The sequence below is a fragment of the Crinia signifera genome, chromosome 4 (assembly GCF_055691185.1).
Source record: "Crinia signifera chromosome 4, ASM5569118v1, whole genome shotgun sequence".
Lineage (NCBI taxonomy): Eukaryota > Metazoa > Chordata > Amphibia > Anura > Myobatrachidae > Crinia > Crinia signifera.
In genome coordinates, this window is record NC_139220.1 from 53,995,752 (window position 1) to 54,011,009 (window position 15,258).

A 15,258-nucleotide genomic window follows, 5' to 3' on the forward strand; every position below is an offset into this window, starting at 1 on the left:
CTCCCCGGAGCTCCATCAGGGTACCATCCTCCGCCGCACTCGTGCCCGCTGTCCTCACCGCTGCCTCTTCTTGCACGGGAAGGCAAACCTTCCCGCGCTGGGAACCCCGCCGCCCTGTAGGATTCCTCCCAGACCGCACCTGCCGGGAGGAAGGTGTCCGTCCCGCGGAACAGCCTGGAGGGTCCCGAATGGGGCTCCTGGACCGGCGCCGGGTTCTGGGGGTGAAAGAGGGGCTAAGGCGCTCCGGAGGCCTAGACCTCCGAGGCCGTGCGCCGGAGGGGTCAGACGAGTCAGCGTCCGTCCCCAACCCCCACATAAGGCCTGCTACCTGCTCCTGTAGCCAGGCCGCTCCCTGCGTACCGGCCGCCTTCCTCAAGGAGGCCAGCGCAGCATCAATTTTTGCCATTCTGTCTGCTGTGGCACAGGATCGATCCGCTAGCCAGCTTCTTGATCCTTGACAAAATGTCTGACCTGGGGCTACGTGCACCCCTCGATATATACCGCCCTACCACCCTGTTAAGCCCCTCCCCCTCCCCATGTCACTATTCAAGCACACCCCCAAAACCTTATTCCCCTGATACCCATTACGCTCCTTCCAGCCCCTGTCAAGTGGGCCTCCCCCTAGGCTCCGCCCTAGTCCGGCCCAATACATTATTGGCATTTAAAGTACAAAATATGAATGCCTTCATTTACTGCTGCCAGCACATTTATTACAGTGCAACTTATTTTGTTCTACTTTGACTTTTTGGTCTACTTTGAAACTAAAGAGAAATCAGATTATGCCACAACTTTGGTTGTTTTGCTTACATTTGTAGAGAAAGCTTCATTTTCTATTACTTCTTTAGCCCTAAAGTCAGGTTTCCTATTATACAACGAAACACACTGTTTACAGTATAATTTAAGGGACAAAATAGCCTCAAGTAACTCCTTGTACTTGTATAGAAACAGCTAGAATAAGGTGTTGGGACTTGAGCAGTCTAAGGATCACTTCTTTTTAATTTGCCTAATGAACCAAATACAAGGGAAATGTCATTTTGTTGGTCTTTTTGTTAAAAGAATACATTGTTTCCCCCAGCGTACTGAGTGACATCAATAACCAGATTTACATACTACATGGTAATAGAATTCAGAGATCTTGGTTACATATACTTGCACAAATAAATGAGTAAGTCTTTGCACAAGTATATGTAACCAAGATCTCTGAATTCTATTACCATGTAGTATGTAAATCTGGTTACTGATGTCACTCAGTACGCTGGGGGAAACAATGTACAGTATTCTTTCTTACTTCGTATTACCCCGACCTTTCATACACCTAAGTGACTAAACTAATTGAGCCTCTGCCACTAGATATAGATATATATATATATATATATATATATATATATAGATATACAGTATCTCTCTCTCTCTCTCTCTTTCTCTCTCTCTCTCTATATATATATATATATATATATATATATATATATATATATATATATATCTTTTTATATATATATATATATATATATATATATATTTACATTTTTTGCGCGTATAACCTCAAAAAATCCCCAGAGTGCCGCTGTTGTCTCTTCACTATCCTATATATATATATATATATATATATATATATATATATATATATATATATATATCTATATATCTTTTTATATATATATATATATATATATATATATATTTACATTTTTTGCGGCAAAAAATGTTTTAAATAAAATGGAAAATGTTTAAAGTAACTCACAAATTTCTATATACTGTATTTGTGAATAATATAGAATAATTTTATTTCTCGGTATTCTGTAAGTTAGTGGTTCCCAAACTTTCTTGATTCACAGCACCCTAGAGCAGTGGTTCCCAACCAGAGGTACAAGTACCCCTGGGGTACTCTGCAAACCAGTTGGGGGTACTTGAAAATAATATTGGTAATGGTGGAGGAAGTCATCTCCCATGGCTATGGAGATGAACCATGTTGTCTGCAGCATCTTGTTTTTGCCCAACCTGCAATCCATTGGGAACTACCAGTGCTGCCCCGCACTGACATGGGTGGAGGAAGCACAGGACATTAGTGGGAACCCTAGAGACAGTATTATTTTACCTAACAGTTTCTTATGTAGTGCAGCAACTTCCGTGGCGCTCTACAATAGAAACATTTATACAACAAACTGGGTATTTACATACAGTTAAAAAGGTAGGAGGGCCCTGCCCGCAAACTTACAATCTATAGCCAGCAGCCAGCCACAGAGGGACCCGATTCCTGACTACACACTATTCATTATTATAAGGACAAGCATAAGGATATGCATACCACTTCCACTCCACTAGAAAGTGCTGTGGATATTTCAAATTGAGAGGAGGGGGTACTCCTAAATAAAAAACCTAATCAAGGGGAATGGGATAGAAAAAAGGTTGGGAACCGCTGCTCTAGAGTATCAAAATTGTGAATGCGCTAATCGCCAGGAGGATGGAATCAGTGACCATTTTTCTAGTGATTTCTGCAGACAGAGACAGGCCATTGGAGTGGTAAATATAATTAAATTAAAAATATTTTCACTTTACAAAACTTTTGGCAAACTGAAATGAATAAGCCACTCATCGGCAGAGTGGTCTGTGAATGGAACACTGTGGATATCATTGTGAAATCCATGTGAGATCGATCCCAAGTCAGGGAACTTTTTGATTCATTGTTTGCTTATTCAATGAGGGATTTCGGGATCTTCTGTACCTGCTGCAGCAGCTCCTGCCCTGCTGTGGTTGGGAAGGTGGATAGTTGAAGACTTGTGGGGCCATGGGCAGCGCTATGTGAGCTGCTGGCCATGCTTTAATAGAAGCTGTGTGTATGCACACCGCATCCATTCCCCGCTAGCCAACTACTCCCCCCCTGTGGGACACTGCCAGCCTTGGTTGGGAGGTATGGTATATGTGTCAGGCAGCAGGGTACCAGGGTGGCAGTGCACCCTGTGTTGGCGCTGTGCCCTGAGGACATGCTATTTTGACTGCATGACATCTAGGTACCTACACACCCATTCAGGAAAACTGATGAAAATGATTACATGCCCATCATGTAGAGAGATGCAGTCTTGCTTCCATACAATGAATGGCTATCAGCACTCCACCAATCAGCATGCCAACAGCCATCCACTGATTAGAGACCGGTAGATAATGCTGCATTGCTGCTATGATTGTGTGACCACCACCTGCCCTTGTTTGGTGGCCGCTACAATTGTGGGGCCCCAGACAGCTGCCCAGTGTGCGTATATATTATCAGAAAGTGCAGCACTGATGGAGTGTCCAAGGAACGCACCAAGCTGCTGTACAGACTGCAAGGTGCATGCCTGGAGCAACCCCAAAGCATTGCACTCTGTGCACGGCACCACCCAGCACTCGCACACCCCAAGTTACAGCACTGGTGCCAGGTTTATACAACATGTAATGTATAACATGTACTATAGTGCAATACCGCACACTATCAGTCAGTCCAGCTTACTACTTTTAAAGAATTTAATTGGAATAGTCTTAAAAAATGAAGGCTTTTCTGTATTGAAAAACACCTTGTATGTGACAATGGTGTCAGTAGCGATATAAATGTGTTTGTAAACCAGTGAAGCACAGCTCTCTCATTCCTAGCCTGGATGGGACAAATACTTATATGGCAGGCGATGACAATCTCATACAGTCTCAAGCTGTAAGTGCAGGGAGGATGTTGTAAAACATCTGTTGTACAGTGATATCCGGATGTCACAGCTGTAACAGTGACATCTTAGCCCATTTATTGAGAAATATCGCTACAAACATTACCCAGAAAACACCTGCTGCTGCTGCTGAGATCATGGGAGAAATGTATCAACCCTTCTACAGACTGGAGAATCAGACAAGTGGAGCAGTTCCCCAGTCAGCTTCTATAGATGTGGTCATACTCATTGGGCCTTATTCAGGACACTTCGCTCACCGGTGCATTTACATGGGGGAATGATGTTTTGTGTGTGCGCACACGCATTTCTGCACATGTGCAGATGCAGGGGGCATGCAGACATGATAAAAAGGCTGTTTACTGGGTGCACGCACCCAAGATTGCGGGGGTGGGGCGTGCGGTGGCAGGTCGGGCGATTTCCCCATGAGATCGTCCAGCATGGGCGTTCAGCATGAGAACGCTGGGCATTCCCATAAGGACACTGGGCGTTCCCATGCAAATCGCCAGTGACGCGGGTAGAGAGGGCCGGGCAGCTGACATCGACGGATGTCAGCTGCCTGCCCACTTCCTCCCGAGGGTGCATGCATATCTTAGTGACCTAAGAGTCACTTCGATATGCGTGCACCTTCACCATCATTCGATGGTCGTGACCATCGAATGATGGGGGTGGTTCCCCCTAGCCTGCGAATGGATCCACGCTGCGAGGGGGTGGCGGGCAGCCCGGCATTCGATGGGTGGGGTTTGGGGGACTCACAAGGCTGCGAACTCGCAGCCTTGAGAATCAACTAGAATACCCCCATTATCTCGCAGTGTAGGCATGTATTGTGGGAGTGACTTGCCACAGCCGCAATTAGCTAATGATTTGCCTATAGGCCGCTGGTGTGATTTTTCACTTGTCCGCATGTAAGTTCACACTTGCAGCAGCAAGTTAATTGCAGGTGTGAATAGTCACACCCACGATGACCATGACTATGGGCCTGATTCAGACCTGATCGCATGGCTGCAAATTAGCAGGCTGGGCAATTATCAACAGACTGCACATACGCACGGCCCGTAGTACGCATGCGCTAGGCCACCCTGTGATAAAACACTTCTACTTTTTTTTAACGCTGGCCATTGGCAAGTACATTGACAGGAAGCCGGTGCTTGTGGGTGGTAAGCTTCTGTTATCTGGGGGTGTCAGGGAAAACACAGGTGTGCCCAGGTGTTTGATGGGAAGTTGTGTGACATCAGCTCCAGTCCCGATCATCCTGTTTCTATTGCAGCCGCAGAGTAAGGGCCAGATGTATCAAGCTTTAAAAAGTGATAAAATGGAGAGTGATAAGCAACCAGCCAATCAGCTTCTACCTATCATTTTTCAAACCCAGCCTTTAGCACGACAGATAGGAGGTGATTGGCTTGCTGTTTATCACTCACCATTTTATCACTTTTGAAGCTTGATACATCTGGCCCAATGTCCTGGGCTATGCACAGACTGCACACATTGGAAAAATCAGTTGATGGTGAGCAGTTTGTGAATGGATTTGCCGCCATTTGTAGGCTTGCACGTGGTGGGATTTTACTCTGGTGGTGCGGCGGGGCGGAATAAACCTGATCGCTGTATTAGCCCCTATATTTGAATGTGTTTGCATCACCAAGAAAATCTAACTGCTGTATAAAGGATATCACAGAGTAAGTTGTTTCAAGGTTTGACTTGATTTTGCACTCCTATACAAGAACAGTAATCCTTGCGTTTTACACGTCTGTACCCCAGCGCTGCTCAAGGTGGTGTGACGACCGTGACGTCACACACCGAGTCCACAGTTCTGTGGCCCATAAAATTCAGTCTAAAGTAAAATGATCTCTGAATGAACATATACTGTAAAAGGGCACACACACGATTCTGGTTATCGACAATTTTGACCATGTAATTTCCCCTTGAAGTGCGTGGAGACGGTTATGGCTACATGCACTTGCCATATTAACTATGTGCACTTGTGATTTTGACTATGTGCTATTTGTCCTATGGCTAAATATATTACAAGCGTCATATTCAAAATGACCCTGTCTGCGCAGTCTATTTTTCCTTGCGTTACCGACCTTGCACGGCTGCTCATAGGTATCGCATGCAGGGGAAACACTCTGAGACTTTGTATATAGATACAGTATATGCTAGCCTTTGGAATCTATGGAGGAGATGTATCAACCCATCTTAATAACGGAGGTCAACAAGTGGAGATGTGGCCCAATAAGCCAATCAAAAACAATCAGATTCTACCTATGAATTTATAGAATGTACTTGATAAATGCTTAATAGAAGCTGATTGGATGCTATGGGAAACTTGTCCACTCTACAAGGTTTGACAGTACAAGGTTTTACAATACAAGTTACTTATTTAGCGCACACATATTCCACAGCGCTTTACAGAGAATCTTTAAATATTGACATCAGTCCCTGCCCCAGTGGAGCTTACAATCTATATTCCCTACCACATGTACACGCACACACAGATATTCTAGGGTTGATTTTGTTGGGAGCCAATTAGCCTACCAGTATATTTTTTGTATTGTGGGAGGAAACCGGAGTACCCGGAGGAAACCCACGCAAGTACGGGGAGAATATACAAACTCCGCACAGTTAGGGCCATGGTGGGAATAGAACCCATGACCTGTGAGGCAGTAATGCTAACCATAACACCATCCATGATGCCGAAAATAGCAATAAAACCATTAATTAAATGTATTATATGTATTATATTCTGCTGTGCTTGTGATCACTATTACCTCTTCCATGAAACCAGCGCTGCTTAGATAAAATTAAAAAATGTAGACCACTTTTATACTTTTATATATGTATGCAATGATCAGTTCATTCCCTCCCATCAGACGATTGCTATACTGTATTTTTATGTTTCTATGTTCAAGCTGTAATTGGGATGTGCCTTAAGGGCCCCATACATCAGCAATTAATTGTGACAATTTTCAGATATGGATTGCCACAATTAATTTTAGATGTGTGGGCTCCCCCTTTTGGCAATCCCAATCAAAATCGCCAATCGATTGCTTAATCAGGTTTTTAAACATGTTTAATAATCTGGTATTATCTGCGGATCTTTTTTATATGTGTGGGCATTCCCAATTCGTCCTCTTCATCTATTAAGATTATGAACAGCAATCGATTGGGCAATTTCCAGATATGAAGATGCAATCTTTAGATGGAAAAATCTGCCGATCACTGAAATAAATCTGTAATGTGTGGGCAAAGTCAGATAGATTGTAAAATCCATTTACCTGGCCAAAAAATCCCTGTATCTGGAAATCCATAAATTGTGATTACTGATGTATGGGGCCTATTACTTTGCATGGAGAGTAACCCATTGTGTACATTCTGCTTCCCACAGCCACAGAGGAATGGAAATTTTAATTTGCTCCTTTAATCGATGAGACAATTGTTAACCAAAGGACATAAATGTTTGCAAGATGGGAAAGAAGCTTTTCTCGGCCCAAAAGCGCGGCGAGACGCGAGCAGTGTGTCTGGGCATTGGAATGATTATATGTTCAGTAATGATATTCTTTCTACTCGGAGTCACCGTGCTGCCTAAATATCTTAAAAGGTATATTTTATTTATTTACCCTGTACAGTGAGTCTGATTAAATCTGTTTCTGATAAAACAGAATAATATACAATAAACACATTTCAAAACATTTATGTTTCACCACCCGCAGCTGTAGCTGTGCTTAATTATTCACAGCGCAAAGTTCAAAGGCCTGCCAACTTGGGGAAACATATTCACAGTAGGATCCATCAAACATAATACATAATACATTGGAAAACAAAACACTTAACATGGCAGGAATAACACGGCAGGCGATATTGGAAAACCAACTTCATACTGTGGAAAGGGAAAAATATAATCACAGTATTATTCTTTTTGCTAAGAATCTGATTGTATAAGTACAGTTTGAGTAACAATGATAATGAGCCTGATTCAGACCTGATCGCACCGCTGCTAATTTTTGGAGCCTGCTCTGTGCAAGACTGCAACTTGTTTAACACAGTGAAAATATTGAAGGCCTGCAAAAAGAGATGGAGCAGCTCTCATTTGGCCACCGCCGGAGGACAGAAGGGGGCGCACGCATATGAGACGCTTGCGTGCCCCGTTCTGCCGGAGGCTGTAGCACCTCTCCGCCTGGCTTTGCCCCACCGCCCGCTCTGCCCCCAGCTCCCCCTGATCTGCTGCCCATCTCCCTGTAGCAGAGACGGGCAGGGAAGCCGCTCCCTGCCACCTTGCTGATGGGGATGCCCGAGTGTGTGAGACACTCGCACGTCCCAGTAAGATGGAGCCAGCCTACGCCAGCACAGGAGAACTGGCGATGGAGCAGGCTGGCTGACGGCTGCTCCATCTGTAGCTGCAAATCTATTCTCAAGCCGCTCACCATCAACTGGGTCATCGGGTCAGAAAAATCGGTCGCATCGCATGCGACCAAATCGCATGCGATGTGATGCGATGCGACTGACCCGATTTTTGCATAGGATCCAATGTTAAATGGTCCCTGGGACCCGATTTTACATTGGGTCCAATATTAAATGCCCCGCAGACCCCATTTTTAATTGTATACCCACCCTGATGGGTAACTACTATGTGAAATGGCCCTTTTCATACCCCCACTATCCACATTGGCATTGGAGTTGATTATATATAGTGTGGCAAGCGCAGCCACGGAGCCCAAAGCGTGGTGAGCGTAGCGAGCCCCTCGAGGGGACGCGGAATGGCGAGTGGACACGGAATACATGTTAAGTAATCCCCGTCCCCTCGCGGGGCTCGTATTCCGCGTCCCCTCGCTTCGGGCTTGCCACACTATATATAACCAACTCCATGCCAATGTGGATAGTGGGGGTATGAAAAGGGGCATTTGACATAGTAATTACCCATCAGGGTGGGTATACAATTAAAAATGGGGTCTGGGGGGCAATTAACATTGAAAAAGAGAAGCATTATACAACATGGGCAGGGACAAATGCACACAAATTATGTATAATATAAACACACACACACACAAATTATACAGTATGTGACAATTCATTATGCACACATACATATAAACATATATTGTACACACACACACACACACACACACACACAAACTCTGTCTTACCTACAGCAGCACCATGTTGTAGATGGGGAGGAGAGTGTCACAATATTATTTATGTAGGGTACACACCAGAATGACCATGATCATGTCTCTTGTCTGTTGGGTGTGTCTATTCACCAATGCCCAGCGGGTAGCAGTAGGGACTCCCAACTGCCCCCCCCCCCCCCACACACACACACACACACAGCAGGACACTGCTGTCCCTGGGTGGGACGTGGGAACATCCCCCAAAAATGGGGCGTTCCCGTGGAAAGCCGGACAGTTGGGAGGTAAGGGATGTCCAAATTCTGTTCCATCTTGTGGTTCTCATATTTTTCAAAACAGGAAGAAAATGAGAAAGTTTTAATGGAATGGCACATCCTGCACTGTACTTGGTACAGAGACATTAAAGCCTAATATATGCAGAAAAATAGATCACTTTCTGGAAGGCTGGAGGAAATTGAAAGTGAAATAGTTCAAGAAGCTAATTACTAATAAATGTATGAGCAATGGCAGCAAATGTCTGCCTTAATCCAGTGCTGCTAACCTCTTTCTAATACTTTAATATCTGTGAAATTATATAAACTCAGAATTTGCCAGCAGATAAGAACCACTTGGCCCATCTAGTCTGCCCTAAACACAGGCACAAACTTACACCATACTTGCCTACCAAAGTATGCACTTTGTGGTAGGCACATAGGGGATTTGGCTGGAGGGAAGGTGGGCATGGCTTCACAGTAATTTTGGTACCACCCCCTCTATAATGTGACGGAAAAAGCACCAGGGCCACGAGGATGCTATTCAGCTCTAGGCATGTTACTGGGCATCCTTCAGATCGCCCATATGTACTTTGTTGTGGGTGGCTGAGGGGTGATGCCAGGAGCTCGCAGGGAAAATGGGATAATTTCCCACCAATCACAATCCACCAACCAATGAAAAGTTGCAGCTTGGCAGCTTCTCCTTGGCTGGCGGTCCATGACCTGTGATTGTGTGCCACTTTTTTTTTTAAACGGAAGACTGTGGGCTGGGATTTGCTGTCAACCGATGCCAACTTTAAATGTCACTGTAGCCGAGACCCGATGCTCCTGGCTTAGAATTTGTTGAAGCGCCACGGCTGATGGAGGTGCCTCCATCAGCCGTGGCGCTTCAACAAATTCTAAGCCAGGAGCATCAGGTCTTGGCTACAGTGACATTTAAAGTTGGCATCAGTTGACAGCAAATCCCAGCCCAGAGCAACACATCTCTACACAGTGCCACTGTTGTTCCAGAGCTGACATCATATACTTGATACCAGCACTGGTACTTTCCATACTGCGACAAAAACAAAATGGCGGTGGGAAGTATCGTTATATCATGCCGCCTTATAACACCCCACTTTGAGCATTGATAAACACCCAGCATCATCGTATCATAAATGTGGACCAGATCAGGCTAACATGACTTCGTTGTGGAAGATTTTTCATCCAATCAGTGAATTCAATTTCATCCAATCAATTTATGTGATGAGTTCCAGCATACCACTAACCCTCCCAATTACAGTGGGACAGTCCCATTAATTGTGTTCCTCCTGTGGGTGGCATTGTCCCCCGGGTATAGTAGAATTGGTGGGAGACGGTGATCACCGCTGCACTGCCACTCTACAGGACAGCCTGTGACCGCTAAATAGATGCCATCTACTCCTTTCTGGGAGAGAGCTGGAGGGATAGAGCGGGCCCTGAAATACAGTCCCGCTCTTTGAATGATAAAAGTTGTGAGGTACGGTTCCAACTACCTGAATGGATCACTGCATGCTTCAAAATTTCCCCATGTCAGTAAGGGATTACTCATTGTAATAAAGTGTTCAAAATTTTTAAAAACAAATGTGATTGAATGAGACTTTTCCCCATAAAATATAATCTTGTTTACCACTTAGAAACTAAAATAGTTCTAAATGTGGCATCATATATTTAAAATGATTCAACAGCAGAGCATTTTGATAAGCCATAGGGGGGAATTTTCCAAGATTGCCAATTACGGTATGGATCCGCGGTATGAATGGGTATGACCAGGATCGGTTGTAATCGGACGAAAATAGGAATGGTGAATATGGCAAATTTACTAAACTGACGTAATCTCCTGATTCGTATTTTTCGATGCCAAAGCATTCATATTTGGCTGCCGAATTTACGGCAGCTAAATACGTATGAGCCGCCAGCATAGCACCGATCAGTCAGATTTGTGCGATTCTTCTATAAAGTTGAGAAAGTGCAATGTGCCATTGCCAAATCGTTTTATCATCAGCAGCAGCACCCGATCTAGTACCCTTTGCAGTCTGGTTTCAGCGAGAATTCACACAAAATAGCTTGGAGCCCTATATGCAAATTCCTGCCGCCATAAACTGTGGCAGCTTCCGCGATGATTCACACCCACAATATCATCGCAGCTAATAGGATTGACCTCTTAATCTGTGATTTGTATAGATTATGTTTAACTGTCTTCATAGCAAACCTAACTGAGTGCTTTGTTTTCATAGTGTGTGGACTGAAAAATCAAAATGCAACCTTGTCCAGGCTACTATCAAAGAGAAAGCCACTTGTATCCAAAGCATTAACCCAAAAAATGAAGTTATATTAAAATACCCCTGTCTGGAGGTATTGGTAAATCTGAATTACTCAGAAGACATTTTCATGCTCTATCACACAGAGGAATCTTTAGAATGGAATTACAAGGTAATGGGAACCTGTTTCGTGTACTGTATATCTAATCTTTCTGTCTATAAATACACCCCACCCAATTGCAGAGGGACACACAGTCACACAGTCTGAAAGTGTTCACTGGGAAATCTGTTAAGAAAATAGTTAAGCAAAAACACCACTAGGGCCTATTTATCAATATATGGTGATAGTAGTGCTGACTGGGACGTGAAGGACCCATTAGGGGTATGCAGCAGTAGGGGCCCATGTTTAGGGGTGTGGCCAGTACACAGAGGAGGTGTGGCCAGCCACCACATTGGTTTGGCTAACCATTAGAGAGTACATAGTCTGAGCAAAAATACATACAATAGTGCTTGCATTATAATGTACTAGGTTAATAATAACAATGAACTATAGAAACTACTGTACAACATATTTCTGTTCAGTATAAGTTAACATATGTATAATGTATAATTTAATTGCACAGACTGAAGCCTGAGGAGGTGGGGCCCACCAAGTGTTTCACCTGTTCCCGCGGTGGGCCAGTCCAACCCTGGGTGATAGGCATGGTCGTAACAATAGTGGGTGCAACAGTGGCATAACTATAAATTTTGCTCCCCCCTGCCAAAAAAGTTTATAGCGCCCCCCATAATGCAATATAGTTGCCTACCCTCCTGCATTCTGCAGGAGACTCCCTGAAATAACAGCAATCTCCCTCTGTCCCTCATTAGTCTAGCAATCTCCTCTCTCATTTCACCTAGACCACATTACACTGTTACATTTTTGGGGAAAAAAAGAATGAGAGATAGATACATTTACATTGAATCATCAGCACCATTTCCCAGCACTTTACCAAGTATAGTAGCTCTTACTAACTGTTCTGGGGGTCATCTACATTTGGATATGTAATTTTAAAAGATTCCTCTCAGATGTAGCAGTACGCACCTACGCTTCTAGGTGCCACATTCACAATCTTTTTTCACAATCTCTCCATATATGGAACTAGACCCACCCTTTGGGTGGAGCATGACACGCCCCCTCAATGGGGCACTGTGCAAAATTCTATTACCAACTATAATCTCCCTGAAACTAGTTTTCAAAAGTAGGCAAGTATGTAATGCAAGTTACACATTACGCCACACACCGTATTGCATCTTACACTATACGCCACTCCCCGTAATAACCCTTACACTATATCACACACTGAAATGACGAAAGGATAGGTCAGACCCGAATTGCTTCCCACTATGCAATTTGGGTCTGACCCATCCTTAATTGTGTGACATTGCATTATCAGTGAAAGAAGTGTGTAGTGGATGACACAGTATAATGGTAATGGGGCACTGTTATGTGGAATCCACTGGAGGCCAACATGAACTACTGTAGTGGGCACTGCTATTTATTCATTTATTAACAGTTTCTTATATAGCGCACACATATTCTGCAGCGCTTTATAGAAAATATTTGAACACTCACATCAGTCCCTGCCCCAGTGTAGCTATATCTGTATTCCCTACCACATGTACACGCACACACAGACATTCTAGGGTTAATTTTGTTGGAAGCCAATTGACCTACCAGTATATATTAGATTGTGGGAGGAAACCAGAGTACCTGGAGTAAACCCACACAAGCACGGGGAGAATATACAAACTCCACACAGTTAGGGCCATGGTGGGAATCAAACCCATGACCTCAGAGCTGTGATGCAGTAATGCTAACCATTACACCGTCCATGCTGCCCAATATGTGTCATCTGATCCGTTCACTGTATTGTGGAGGGCACTATAATGTAACAGAATAAGAACTGAGGCATTGTAATATGGCACAGTGTTAAGTGGAGGAACTATAGTGTGGAATATGAACTTCTATAATTGCATCCAGAGATTATTGTTAAGTAGCATCTTCATGCATTGCATTGCATGTCTTACCTTCAGCCATAGCAGAGCAAAGTTAAAGGTGCACTGTGATCACACTTGCCCACTCTCCCAAAAATGGGTTTATCTGCCAATATCCTAGTGAAATTGTCAGAATGGGCAAAGGGGTCCACCATTCTCAAAAGTATTGCATCAACTGAGCTCTCCCCCCATTTACAGACCCACACATTGCAGAATTATGCCCCATACAGTGATCAGATGCACTTCTCTATAGCTACTTTTTTATTATAGGTTATGTATTTTTCTTGCTTGGGACATAATAATAGTGCACTTTTATGTGCTCAGACAAAAATATTGCCTTCTCCGCCAGTTTTTCGACCATAAATTAAATGTTGACCTCCAAATATTTTCTTTGGGATCCAGTTTCCCACAGCTTGCTTTAGAATAGATTAAGTGATCTGAACATCTGTTAACAACATAAAATATAAATGTACTGTACATGCAAATAATATTCTTGGGTATTCCATATATATAGATATAGATCTATATATAGATAGATAGACAGATAGAGAGATAGATAGAAAGAAAGACATACAGACAACCATTGGCAGACACGTTCAAATGGCGACATGCATTATGTCGACATGACCAATATGGCAACATTTAAAATGTGGTCTTGTCAAAAAGTCGAGGGGACGCGGTACACTTATACAGTGTCCATGTTCACCTATGTCGACATAGACACACACAAAATACATATCAACTTTTTGATGCGTTGACATTTTAAATGTTGGCATTTTGACCACATTGGCATAATGAACATGTTGGTATTTTGACTGTCTTCAATTGTCTGTGTTTTGACCATTGGTATTTTGAATGTCTGGAAAATCATACTGAACTTAGATAGATAGATAGATAGATAGATAGATAGATAGATAGATAGATAGATAATTAAATGTCAGGAAAATCATACTGAACTTAGATAGATAGATAGATAGATAGATAGATAGATAGATAGATAGATAGACATGCAGATAAAGCCTGAAGGGGTATACGTAACAAATGTTTAGACTTAATTGATCCCTTATACAGATGTCCCCTCTGGTGAGTGCCGGCGGACAGGGGCTACACTGAACTGGGACGCGCGTGCGTCTCAAGCGCATGCTCGTCCCAATCCTCCATCTGCGGGGCAGCAGAATTCTGTCTGTCTCCGCTTCAGGGAGACGGACAGGGTTAGGGGGGCAGGGCGGTGGGGACCCGGGGAAGCTCCGTTGCAATGGTGCGCGCGCCCCCGTGGCGGGAGCCGGTGGCTTGCGAGGTTTAGTTTGGCTCCATCTGTATATAGACTAAAACAGTGCTTCCCAAATGTTTTTGAATCATGGCACCCTAGAATTGATTTTATGGGACCCATAGGCCAAAAGTTTCTTATTGAGAAATGTAAAAATGATATTAAATTGTGTTAATATGTCATACTTAGGTTTAACCCCTTCAGTGGTGTTTTTTTTTTAGATTGCGCTCCCCACTGGGTGAGCTTTTTCTGGGAGCACTCCCTAAAAAGCCCCCCACCTCTGTGTTTCCCAAGGCTGGGCAGCACAACTGGGCAATACATCGGCCTTTTCCTGGCACTGCCCCAGGCAACCCAGCTGTGTGTGGCGTGACTTTAGCAAGGTCACGCCACACACAGCTACAGCCACATTTGAGCTCAGCTTCAGCCACGGCCGGGCAGCTGGAGCCGGGCCATGGCTGTAGCTGAGCTCAATCATTTATATGCTGAGGGATTTGCTTCTGTTTGTCCACAGATTATGATAGGCAGCCGCCAGTTCTGATTTTGCTTATTACTAGTTTACTACCCCTGCAACTTCCTTAAGGCAACCCAGGGTGCCACAGCACACAGTTTGGGAACCACTGG

The 15,258-nt window shown here is 43.9% G+C and overlaps 2 protein-coding genes across 2 annotated transcripts in view; one reads left to right on the forward strand and one right to left on the reverse strand.

Annotated features, from left to right (window-relative positions):
• Positions 1 to 15,258, reverse strand: part of KCNIP1 (potassium voltage-gated channel interacting protein 1) — a 685,047-nt gene that overhangs the window by 593,594 nt on the left and 76,195 nt on the right. The gene's annotated exons all lie outside the window — the stretch shown is intronic.
• Positions 1 to 15,258, forward strand: part of KCNMB1 (potassium calcium-activated channel subfamily M regulatory beta subunit 1) — a 56,321-nt gene that overhangs the window by 35,089 nt on the left and 5,974 nt on the right. Inside the window, exons 2-3 of the mRNA XM_083181769.1 lie at positions 7,069 to 7,281; positions 11,313 to 11,508. Of these exons, the coding sequence (XP_083037895.1) occupies positions 7,148 to 7,281; positions 11,313 to 11,508 (330 nt within the window). The 5' untranslated portion in view covers positions 7,069 to 7,147. The remainder of the gene's footprint in view (positions 1 to 7,068; positions 7,282 to 11,312; positions 11,509 to 15,258) is intronic.